General features: G+C 46.7%; 1 protein-coding gene across 2 annotated transcripts in view; it reads right to left on the bottom strand.

Moving 5' to 3' along the window:
• Window positions 1–12,851, bottom strand: part of carmil2 (capping protein regulator and myosin 1 linker 2) — a 37,058-nt gene that overhangs the window by 11,086 nt on the left and 13,121 nt on the right. For both annotated transcript variants that reach the window (XM_010883861.4, XM_020056809.2), the window contains 13 exons: window positions 11,042–11,138; window positions 10,899–10,953; window positions 10,131–10,303; window positions 9,958–10,026; window positions 9,754–9,847; window positions 9,561–9,659; window positions 7,564–7,689; window positions 7,352–7,465; window positions 5,544–5,716; window positions 5,303–5,390; window positions 5,104–5,193; window positions 4,883–4,949; window positions 2,506–2,891 (listed from right to left, as the gene is read on the bottom strand). In XM_010883861.4, coding sequence (XP_010882163.2) covers window positions 2,506–2,891; window positions 4,883–4,949; window positions 5,104–5,193; window positions 5,303–5,390; window positions 5,544–5,716; window positions 7,352–7,465; window positions 7,564–7,689; window positions 9,561–9,659; window positions 9,754–9,847; window positions 9,958–10,026; window positions 10,131–10,303; window positions 10,899–10,953; window positions 11,042–11,138 — 1,631 coding nt within the window. The remainder of the gene's footprint in view (window positions 1–2,505; window positions 2,892–4,882; window positions 4,950–5,103; window positions 5,194–5,302; window positions 5,391–5,543; window positions 5,717–7,351; window positions 7,466–7,563; window positions 7,690–9,560; window positions 9,660–9,753; window positions 9,848–9,957; window positions 10,027–10,130; window positions 10,304–10,898; window positions 10,954–11,041; window positions 11,139–12,851) is intronic.

The following is a 12,851-nucleotide window of genomic DNA, read 5'->3' as shown; positions in this document are numbered from 1 at the left end:
GAATACTCTCTGAAGATAGGGGAAGGACATTTGTCTTAGCAATTCATTGACTATCGTGGCTAATAGCATATCAATAGGTGGACCTTTGGCAGTACAATGTTATTGTAGATAGAGGCCCTGGTCCTTACAGCTCTCATTCTATCATTCTAAAAAGGCTATTAGCCATCTAACAAGGACGGCATAACATGGAGGACAGATCTCTGACATACGTTCTGAAACATGAGGTTTCCGACATCTCCCCAGTGAAACATTCAGTAGGAGTATCCACTATTAGCACAATAGTGTCTAATACCACTGAATTGGCAGTGTTTTGGTTTCAAAAACGACACTACTAAGTGATAGCAAACGTGGCAACTCATTTACATAAAATAAAAAAACAGTTTTTTTTAAAGCTGCTGCATCAAGCAAATAGTAATGTGTAACCTAAGCATATTCAAGTGGGCCAGGCAGCATAATGTACATTCTATACTGGCTGCTATAAACTACCATTAACCTCCATCACTGCTAAAAACTACCATTAACCTCAATCACTGCTATAAACTACCATTAACCTCCATCACTGCTAAAAACTACCATTAACCTCAATCACTGCTATAAACTACCATTAACCTCCATCACTGCTAAAAACTACCATTAACCTCCATCACTGCTATAAACAACCATTAACCTCCATCACTGCTATAAACAACCATTAACCTCCATCACTGCTATAAACTACCATTAACCTCCATCACTGCTATAAACTACCATTAACCTCCATCACTGCTATAAACTACCATTAACCTCCATCACTGCTATAAACTACCATTAACCTCCATCACTGCTATAAACTACCATTAACCTCCATCACTGCTATAAACTACCATTAACCTCCATCACTGCTATAAACTACCATTAACCTCCATCACCACCTCCATCCCCGCTATTAACTACCATCACTTCTACAGCTGATCTGGACCAAACGATCTCTGTGAGTAGAACCGTCCTGATACTGCCTGACGGCACAATGTGACCCATATAACAACACAGGTGATGTCTGGTGGCCGAAGGACCAGTTGCCATTATTTATCTCTCTCGTCTGCAGATCAGCAGTCCACCAGATCATCCAGATCATTCACCAATATCAGGGCTCCTAATAAAAACGCCTGTTTTCATCATTCCTCAAGTGGTCTCATGGTCCCTCACAAGGCTGAAGATAATCAACTGCCCACCATCGGTTGATTCTTATTTCCTTGCGTACATGAGCCCTGGTAGTCAACGACGACAGCGCTGTTCCAATTACAACACAGGCACATAGGTAACCAAGGACAACTGCACTGGAGATCCAGAATGACAGTACAAGGCTGAGGGAATGTTGTGCCAGTTATGACAACACAGTGACCACCGGCAGCCTGTTGATCTGCTAAGACCCCGAACCACAGTGATACCTGCAGCAGTAACAATCCCAAGCATACTGCTAATACAGCTATTAGTTGACCACCTCCAGCAGAACACACAGGACGCACGCACACCACGCGGGCACGCACGCACCACACACACAGAACATGTTTCAGCTGTTTGTTATACTAGTTCCTAAAATGGCTGCAGGGAGCAGTGTTTTTCCCCACAAAAAACAGATAGCTGTTGGCAGAACAGAGAGTATCAAGGGAAAAAACATCCAACCGTACAAACACACACACAGCTCCCTAGACCTCCACCAATCACCACAGAGCACCAGCTGTCCCCTGTATGACATTATAATAAAACATGACAATGATCTCACGCACACATACAGATACGTCCAATTCACAGGCCTTATTAGCAATATTTTATCCTCCGTAAAAGGGGGATTCTTCTGAGGGCACCGACAGAATAATGATAGTGAAAGGTGGGAGCGATGGAGAGGGATAGCCCTCCTTGATGTGAAAAACATGAATAATTCAAATGCTACAGTGGTTCCCCAGAGTACAGACCTCCAGAATCAGTGTGGTGAAACAGAGCTCTGCTCTGACTGCCCCCAGCCCTCTGCTGAGAGCCACAGGGACCAGCCTCAATGCAGGGAAAACATGCAGAAAACGCAGCTCCTCAGAACGTCCACGGTTACAGCAGCGGCACTGACAAGATGGTGACATAGAATCAAGACAAGCTAAAAGAGACGGAAGGAGAGGGAAGGAGACGCGGGTGGAGACAGAGAGAGATGCCTGTAGCTGCAAGCCCCTGTCATTGCCTCTGGTGCAGTGGATGCAATAACCTGAGTACCGCCATCAGAACCCAGCTTCCCTCCCCCTCTCAGCCTCTCAGCCTCTCCTACCTCCATCCCCACTGTTCTCTGCTCAGCACCGCTTCTCCTCTCCCCTCACCCATTTCCATTTCTCTCCCGGCGCGTTCTCTTCCGTTCCTCTGTCACCACTACTAGCCTCTCCCCGCATCTCCCCCTCTCCGTCCGTCTCTCCCAGTCCCTGCGCCTGCCTTCCTTCCCCGCGTCTCCATCCTATTTGCCCTGTGCCGCATGGTGCTGCCTGTTACCTGGGGCTTGCTGGGCTGCTTGTTGTTCCTGCGGACGGGTCTGGGCCTGGAGCGGGTGTAGTGCCTCAGTGTGTGTCCTTCGATGGGGAGGTCCATAGGGGGCTGAGGAGGTGCGGGCTCCGGGCGCCGGGGCTCACTGTTGCTAAGAGCCGCAGCGGCAGCAGGAGCAACGGCAGCATCCGTCTTCCTCCCCGTGTGGGCGGGGCCAGCGTGGGCGGGGCCATCGGGCTTCAGCTGGCCCGCTACTGTGACTGACAGCGTTGACGCCGACGACAGCGCCCGCCCCCTCCCTCCGTCCCCCGAGACGCCCCCTCCTCCCCCTGCTCCTTCCTGCTGATGATGCATGCTCTCTCTCGCCTGCTGCTCACCGTCCCCGTCCAGGAGACCTGCACAGAGAGGGGGAATGACACCAGCCCACACAGACACACGACGCGCGATAGAATGTAAAAATAGGACTACCAGCTACAATGTGGAAATAGCACACAAGGAGAGGATGTGAGACGGGAAAAGAGAGAGGGAGAGGGTGAGCTGTAAACAGAAAACAGAGTGAAACGAGAGAGAAGGCGACAAAGAGAAAAGCAGAGACCTAAAATGCATCTAAACTGGAAATAAGGATGAAAGGATGTATGTATCCTATATACCGTGTGGGTATAGCTATAGGCTCCGCGGTGCAGAGAAGAGCGGAGCGTAACGAGACACATCTAAACACTGAGGGAGGGAATACAAGACAAGGAGAGCGGAAAAGATGGAAGGGAAAGAGAGGACAGGTAGCAACAGAGCAGGACGGCCGTGCAGACACTAGGAGACAGAGGAAGGGGGAGGGGTGGTGTAACTGTTGGAGGGGGGTGGGGGTGTAATGGTGGGAAGGGGAGGGGAGGGTGGTGTAATGGTTAGAAGGGGAGGGTGGTGTAATGGTTGGAAGGGGAGGGTGGTGTAATGGTTGGAAGGGGAGGGGAGGGTGGTGTAATGGTTGGAAGGGGAGAGTGGTGTAATGGTTGGAAGGGGAGGGGAGGGTGGTGTAATGGTTGGAAGGGGAGGGTGGTGTAATGGTTGGAAAGGGAGGGGAGGGTGGTGTAATGGTTGGAAGGGGAGGGGAGGGTGGTGTAATGGTTGGAAGGGGAGGGGAGGGTGGTGTAATGGTTGGAGGGGGAGGGGAGGGTGGTGTAATGGTTGGAGGGGAGGGGAGGGTGGTGTAATGGTTGGAGGGGAGGGGAGTGTGGTGTAATGGTTGGAAGGGGAGGGGAGGGTGGTGTAATGGTTGGAAGGGGAGGGGAGGGTGGTGTAATGGTTGGATGGGGAGGGGAGTGTGGTGTAATGGTTGGAAGGGGAGGGTGGTGTAATGGTTGGAAGGGGAGGGGAGGGTGGTGTAATGGTTGGAAGGGGAGGGGAGGGTGGTGTAATGGTTGGAGGGGGAGGGGAGTGTGGTGTAATGGTTGGAAGGGGAGGGTGGTGTAATAGTTGGAAGCCGGTGCCCCTCCATCTCCTGGCCTCCCAGTGGGGCTCAGTGGCCTGAAACTAACCTGGCCATGCTCCAGTTAGCCACTGAGCTTTTCTATTGGCCAGGCAGAGCACCACTCAGCTGACTGTCTTTTGTTGAGGGGAGAGTGGTGACCCCCACAACCACCACAATCACCATCCCCCATCAACGCCCAGCCCCTCCGATATGGAGCCTCCGCCCTTCAGCACCACAACACAGCACTGTCACAAGGTAGGGGGAACTCCCAAGATGCATAGGGGAAAAGTCCCTCTGGAGTCCCGGGCCATGAATGACAAACATTAACACCCTCACATATATCAAAATGTGAGGTTTTTTTAAAGGGTGGTGTAATTATATTGTCGACTGGCCGCAGTGTAACACAATGACACACATTTGGAGTGGTTCTACATCTGAGGGATTGGGTCTGTACTGATTCAGAGGAATTGGGTCTGTACTGATTCAGAGGGATTTGGGTTGTAACAATCCAGAGCTATGGTTCTATTGGACCTCTCTCTCTGTTGTGTCCGCTCCATTGTCTTCATATTACTGCCCTTCAGACCCTATTAAGTAAGAGCTCACTGCTAACTAGATAATTAAATGGTTCAGACATGACCTGTGACCTTTCAAATGGGAATTATTTCTGCAACATTCTAAGCCAATCACTGGTTAAGGCAGATTTTATGGAACAACCAATCACCAAACCTGATCTTTTAATTTCAGTAATGAAATACAATATAATTCACATGTTGGAGAATTATAGTATATCCCATTTTGCCTGTGTTGTTTATTGCTCATCTTAGTCAAGAGTGCCAATCATTTCGGAGGTGACTGGGATCTCATCCCAGACCTCCTGTTCTCAAAGTCTGTTGCAACACATCAGAATTGGACAAGCCTAGTTACTGTTCACTGAGGGGGCTGGACGGATGCTCTTGGAGTGAAAACTGCTCCTCCAAATGACAGGAACGTACTGAGGAGAAGGATACGTAGAGTCACTGAGTTACATTAAACAAGAACCAATGCAGCTCAACTAAATACTTGTGTGGACGGGTACAACAGCAGAGCATATATAATGATGTGCTATGCAGGATTTGAAGAGGTGCTTCGTCAGTCGGAACTCTTACGTCGTCGATGGGGAAGTCATGGTTGACAACACGTAGCTGAGGAACGTTGGTTTTGTGTCCAGAGTTCGTCTGCTCTCTCAAATGATGGTCCTGTGGTGAGGTGTGTGTGTGTGGGAGAAGGGGGGGGGGGGGGGGGGTTCGTCATACTAATCAAACACACACTGCACAATACAATGTACACACACACAAAAACCCTCACCAATTTCTGCTGGGCCATAGACAGGTCCCGTGAAACCTCATCAGTGAGAATGCCTATCAAGGATTCACTGAGTGACTGTTTAAGTTCACTGGAAGACACGACACAGGGGAAGGTAAACCATTAGTACGTACAAGGCGAGGAGAGGTGTGGACAACCCCAGCAACATTCTGAGGACGACACAAAACAGCAAAGCCTGTGTGAGGTAACCGTCTGTGTACTACAATCTGCATAATGTTTCTACCTAATTTTGTTGCTGATAACGTCTCCTGTCTGCTTCATGGTGTCCTCAACGAAGAGGGCTGTCAGTCTGGTCTTATTAGACACACAGCTAGCCAGCTGCTCACAGACGCTGGTCCTGTGCGTGACCCTGGGACATTGACTCTGTGCCATCTGCAACAGGCTCTGAGCCAGCTCCTGGAACACACAACACATATAGCACCATTTACACCAGTAAAACTCTGGCCCACAACGCAAAGAAAACCAAGGAGCTCATTGTGCATTACAGGAAGCCTAAAGGCTGCAGTCACTCCACCGTTCTTATCGACGGCACTGAGGTGGAGCGTGTGGCCAGCTTCAAATTCCTGGGTGTCCACATCTCCTGGACCCTCAACACCTCAAACCTGGTCAAAAAGGCACAGCAGCGCCTGTACTTTCTGAGGAGGCTGAAGAAAACCTGTCTGTCCTCCAAGATCCTTGTGAACTTTTACTTACTGCTGCACAATCGAGAGCATTCTGACAAACTGCGCCACAGTGTGATTTAGCGGTTGCTCCTTAGCCGACTGGAAGGCCCTGCAATGAGTGGTGAAAAACCACCCAGCACATCACTGGTGCCCAGCTTCCAGCCATCGTAGACCTCCAGTGCTAACGGTGTCTGTGCAGGACGTGCGGCATCAACCAGGGACACTTCACATCCATGCCACAAATGGTTTGCCCTCCTACCATCAGGCAGGTGGTACGGGTCTCTTTGTTCACGCACCAGCAGGCTCAGGAACAGTTTATTTCCATCTACTGTAACCCTGCTGAACTCCGCGACCCATCACTAACCATACCCCCCGCCTCTCAGGGACCTTGTTGCACTACTCCTTTTGTACTACTCTGACACTGCCTTGCAAAATCTGACCATGGAATTTTTCACTGCTGCTATCCCTTCATTTAAGTTGCACATACCCCTTGCACATTCAATTTGTCTCTGTGCACATTTATAATTGCCATTGTAATTGCATTTTTACAGTTGGTATGTATACATGTCTCCCCCAGGGACCTCATTGCTGCTATCTCTGTATCCCAGTTACACATGCTACCTTACTCCTTCAATTTGCCTCGATTGCACATCTAGAATGCCATTTAAAATTGCCATTTGTACCCAAACAACTATTATCCCACTTGTAACATACACTTTTTTTTTCAGCCCTCCTTTATTTCAGTTTTGCCATTTGTACTGCATTTGCCTTCATTGCACATTTAGTTTTGCCATTTGTACTGTATTTGCCTTCATTGCACATCTATACATTCCACTTGTAATATACTTGTACATTTTCTTTCTCTTTTCTCTTCTATTTACACTTCTGGTTAGATGCTAACTGCATTTCATTTTACTGTACTTGTACCTTTTCAATGACAATAAAGTTGAATCTAAGCTAATTTACCAGTATAAACTGACAATGTCTTTGACTGGTCATAGTAATACAGCACCATTTACACCAGTATAACTTGATCATGTCTTTGACTGGTCATAGTAATACAGCACCATTTACACCAGTATATCCTAACCATGTCATTGACTTGCAATAGTAATACAAGCCATCAGAAAGCAACAGACTCATTCTATGTACATAATACTCACTCTATTAGGAAGACATTGATAATGCTTTGCATTCACTGATGATCTACTGTCCATGGGGTTAGGCTTAAAAGACCTTTTATAGTCTGTGACATTGCATTTTATTTAGGTTTCTGCATACCAAGAGGTTTGGTGACTGGTGCTTATTGATTGTCCTTATAAATACATTACACAAACTAGACCACAGTTGTAGAATTGGCGGTGATTACCTGAATCTCCTCTGTGATTTGGTCGGTGATTGTTCTGGTAGTGTCTTTCAATATATTTTGCAGCTCCTCGCCACTAGAGGGTGTCATCCCCAGTTCCTTTAGTGAAGGCTGCAGCTAGGTGGAGCAACACGAAATGTAACAATTTCCAAATACGATATTTTCAATTTAGCCACCATTCAAAAAATCTATTATCCGATTCAGGGAAAGTTTACCATAATGGAGGTCTTGGCATTAAAATGCACTTCTTTTGCAGCCAAGATGTCTGTCTTCACTTCCGGTACATTATTTATGATTAAAGATTGGATGCTTTCTTGTAACTTCTGACACAGAGACTGGACCTGGGATGGAATGAATAGACTTAGGAATATGCGAGAGCAACAGACCATACACGTAGATGCACACAAGTATGTTATCTTCTCTTTAATGTAGCCAGCATAAAACATTTACAGGTTCTGGTCATGAAATTAGAATATCATCAAAAAGTTGATTTATTTCAGTAATTCCATTCAAAAAGTGAAACATGTGTAATGTATACATTCATTCCACACAGACTGGATTTCAAGTGTATATTTCTTTTAATCTTGATGATTATAACTGATAACTAATGAAAACCCCAAATTCAGTATCTCAGAAAATGTGAATATTGTGAAAAGGTTCAATATTGAAGACACCTGGTGCCACACTCTAATTAGCTAATTAACCCAAAACGCCTGCAAAGACTTTTAAATGGTCTCTCAGTCTAGTTCTGTAGGCAACACAATCATGGGGAAGACTGCGGACTTGACAGCTGTCCAAAAGACGACCATTGACACCTTGCACAAGGAGGGCAAGACACAAAAGGACATGGCTAAAGAGGCTGGCTGTTCACAGAGCTCTGTGTCCAAGCACATTAATAGAGAGGTGAAGGGAAGGAAAAGATGTGGTAGAAAAAAGTGTACAAGCAATAGAGAAAACCGCACCCTGGAGAGGATTGTGAAACAAAACCCATTCAAAAATGTGGGGGAGATTCACAAAGAGTGGACTGCAGCTGGAGTCAGTGCTTCAAGAACCACCACGCACAGACTTATGCAAGACATGGGTTTCAGCTGTCGCATTCCTTGTGTCAAGCCACTCTTGAACAAGACACAGCGTCAGAAGCGTCTCGCCTGGGCTAAAGACAAAAAGGACTGGACTGCTGCTGAGTTATGTTCTCTAATGAAAGTACATTTTGCATTTCCTTTGGAAATCAAGGTCCCAGAGTCTGGAGAAAGAGAGGAGAAGCACAGAATCCACATTGCTTGAAGTCCAGTGTAAAGTTTCCAGAGTCAGTGATGGTTTGGGGTGCCATGTCACCTGCTGGTGTTGGTCCACTGTGTTTTCTGAGGTCCAAGGTCAACGCAGCCGTCTACCAGGAAGTTTTAGAGCACTTCATGCTTCCTGCTGCTGACCAACTTTATGGAGATGCAGATTTCATTTTCCAACAGGACTTGGCACCTGCACACAGTGCCAAAGCTACCAGTACCTGGTTTAAGGACCATGGTATCCCTGTCCTTAATTGGCCGGCAAACTCGCCTGACCTTAACCCTATAGAAAATCTGTGGGGTATTGTGAAGAGGAAGATGCGATACGCCAGACCCAACAATGCAGAAGAGCTGAAGGCCACTATCAGAGCAACCTGGGCTCTCATAACACCTGAGCAGTGCCACAGACTGATCGACTCCATGCCACGCCACATTGCTGCAGTAATTCAGGCAAAAGGAGCCCCAACTAAGTATTGAGTGCTATACATGCTTATGCTTTTCATGTTCATACTTCTCAGTTGGCCAACATTTCTAAAAATCATTTTTTTGTTTTGGTCTTAAGTAATATTCTGAGATACTGAATTTGGGATTTTCATTAGTTGTCAGTTATAATCATCACAATTAAAAGAAAAAAACATTTGAAATATATCAGTCTGTGTGGAATGAATTTCACTTTTTGAATGGAATTACTGAAATAAATCAACTTTTGGATGATATTCAAATTTTATGACCAGCACCTGTATGTCAGAAACTAGCTGCCTCAGACTGTTGAGGGAGGTTCTCTTCTGCACTGTTCAACTAATCCAGTAAATGTGGACAAGGAGTTAAGTTTGAGGGGCCACCTTCTTAAAGTCCACCATATTCTTTTGAAACCGGTTGTTGCCAGTTCTACAGAGGGTGCCTCTTTCTGTAACTGAGGGTTGACCCACCTGATTAGAGCGGGTAGTATTCTGTCCCTGATGGTGAAGTAGCATCTGGTCCGGGCCTCCTGTCTGTCCCTTATTGTTCCTGAGAAGACATGCCTGGATCTGGACACACAACAGCACAGACAGACCAAGTTGGTTTCGCACCAGGCCGAGTGGTTTCATACAATCAGACATTGAATGGACAGCCCAGTCCCACCTTCTGCAGAGCCTCATCTGTCTTCTCAGGACTGTTACGATACCCTTGCGTGATGTCGCTCAGGGGGATGGACATGTGCTGCAGGGTGAGGTTCCTGTGTTTATGGACACACAGAGATAGGAATGAACTGACCACTCAAAGGCAGGATAGGATGGCTGACGTTACTGTTTTAATGGACGGAGAACCTTCCACTTCATGACCCACCGCTCCAGAGCGTTGGCCACATCCAGAAACCCCTTGGCTGTCACGTTGTTCCTGTCCCAGACCAGCGTCCTAAAACACATACACTGGACCGGTCAGCTCAGTTTGCTGTTGGTTGGTTTGTGGTTATATGATTAGATGTGGGGCTTGGTTGGACTGGGTGATGATTGGGCTACCTGAGCTTAGTGTTGATGAGTAAGGCCTTGGCCAGCATCTTGGCTCCGATGTCTCCAATACAGTTACCGCTGATATCTATCTTTCTCAGGCTGGCGTTGCTCGCCAGGCTGTTGATGAGTATGGTGGTGCCCGTCTTTAGCTTGGAATCACACACTGACAGAGATTCCAAGGGCTATGGGTGGATACACACACACACACACACCTGAGCCAGAGGGGAGCGCTCTGTCCAATCAGTGCCCAGAGTCTGGGCCTGACAGAACTTTTGATAGATTACATGAACCTCTGCCTAAAACGTCTGTCTCAAATATGTGAGGGCTCTTTAATACTCTGTGGGGAAACGCCTGCCTGTTTTAATGAGCCTTATATACTATAGCAGTCTCAGCTGCCCAGTGTGTAATCACTGAGGTGTTCCATGTCTCACTGGAGGAGGATTCTGGGTAATTAAAAGGCTTGCTTTCATTCAGGGGGACGTCTCAGAGGACTGTGTCTCCACAGATTCCCCATTATTACAAGCTCTCCTATCAGGAAGCAGGAAGTCAATGGAGAGCAGGCCTGGACAATGGTGGTTAGCAGACTAGCAGTCTATGAGGAGAGAAGAATGAGCAGTCCTGTCTCTCCAGGAGATGAGGACTCTTTCAATGGGTTTTTCACCAAAGCTATTTGGAACAGGTTTCTAACAGGTAAACAGTACATAGTACACATAATTATTTCACTATCTGAGTTTGTTTGAGACAGGAAAGAATCAAAAGATTAGACGAAGCTCTCACACATTCCTCCTCCTGAATAAGCTGGACAATACGCTGTAAGACGTCTGTTAGAGCTCTGTGGAGAGAGAAAAAGAAATGTGATGAATATCCAGTAGACAGATGGTGGACAACTAAAGAATTGAGACAGATGCTAATTTACTCACCTGGACTTCATGGCAAAGTTGCGTCCCAACGCTAGATGCCGAATGGAGTGACTGCGGCCGATGGAAAGCACCAAAGTGACCATGTCACTTTCCAAACCTAAAAGGATATGGATGAATGGCTGTCTCTGAGTAAAGTAAACAGCCTCCTAACTATATGTCTGTCTGGAAGAATTTTTTTGAATTCAGCTCAATTTATGTTCAGTCGATGTCATAAATACACTGATTCTGATTTTTTTAAAGGAACAGACTCCACATCTGAACCATTGGCAGGTGTAGAAGACAAGTTGACACCACTATAGTTCTGACTGAGTAAAATGTGTTTTCCCCAGATGACACCGCATGGTGTCCTCTGTACAACATAAGTGGTTGACCATGGTCTCTCTGTCCTGGATGAATACAGATGAGGAAGAGGGTTGGCAGGCAGGGAGGTGTTGGATGCTTGAGGCTGTGTCCCAGTGGTGCCATCTGATATTCTGATTGACTCTGATGGGCCTGGCTTTACTGCTCAATGCTGCATGGAGGTCTGTCAGTGGGAGTCCTGCCTGGCCTCGTCTGTCTGCTCCAGAAATAACATGGCCTGATTCGAGCACTCCGTCTCGGTCAAGCATTTGATTGGCTCGGCTGTGTATTCAGGACCAGATTTGAGAGAGGTCGTGGTAGGAGATCAGCATTTCCGGTGTTTAATTGCTAGTTCCACGCAGTATAAAAAATTATGTGGAAAAACCAAGGAATATAATTTTTTTCCTTAGACTTTCCAGGTAAATCTGCAGCATTTGGTTGCAAATGTAAAGAAAAAACTAAACTCCAGTTACTGCGTTTGTGCTAACAGCCTGGATCCCTGCATGGCTCCCTGGACTGTTACCAGCCTCCAACCCAGTTCTTCCCCCTCTGTTACCAGCCTCCAACACAATCCTTCCCCCTCTGTTACCAGCCTCCAACACAATCCTTCCCCCTCTGTTACCAGCCTCCAACACAATACTTCCCCCTCTGTTACCAGCCTCCAACACAATCCTTCCCCCTCTGTTACCAGCCTCCAACACAATCCTTCCCCCTCTGTTACCAGCCTCCAACACAATCCTTCCCCCTCTGTTACCAGCCTCCAACACAATCCTTCCCCCTCTGTTACCAGACTCCAACACAATCCTTCCCCCTCTGTTACCAGCCTCCAACCCAATCCTTCCCTCTCTGTTACCAGCCTCCAACACAATCCTTCCCCCTCTGTTACCAGCCTCCAACACAATCCTTCCCTGTCGGTTACCAGCCTCTAACACTATCCTTCCCTGTCTGTTACCAGCCTCCAACATAATCCTTACCCCTCCATGAGCCATGGAGGATTCCTGGGCCCAGGTTATTGACTGGAGATCAGGGGATTGTCTAAATGTTATATAAACTCCACCAAGTGTGATTTATTACCTGTCCCCAGAGTGGTAGTATTGAGATCCAGTATTGGTTTTTCTTTACATTGAGAAATGTTATTCTTAAATTGTTGCACTATTTCCCTGCACAGTCTTTCACAGAATGGTGAACCCCTCCCCATTTTTACTTCTGAACGACTCATCCTCTCTGGGATGCTCTTTTTATACCAAATCATGTTACTGATTTGTTGCCAATTAACCCAATTAGTTGTGAGATATTCCTCCAGGTTTATTTTTTAGCATTACACAACTTTTTAACTCAGTTTTAACATTTAACATGTTGTCTTTGTACCATTTTCTATTGAATATAGGATGCAAATGATTTGCACATAATTGCATTCTGTTTTTCTTTACATTTTACACAGTGTCCCAAATGTTTTGGATACAGGGTTGTA

Source organism: Esox lucius, chromosome 19, assembly GCF_011004845.1.
Source record: "Esox lucius isolate fEsoLuc1 chromosome 19, fEsoLuc1.pri, whole genome shotgun sequence".
Classification (NCBI taxonomy): Eukaryota; Metazoa; Chordata; class Actinopteri; order Esociformes; family Esocidae; genus Esox; species Esox lucius.
Note: the sequence above shows the minus strand (reverse complement) of the source record. Positions and strands in the feature narration are given on the sequence as shown.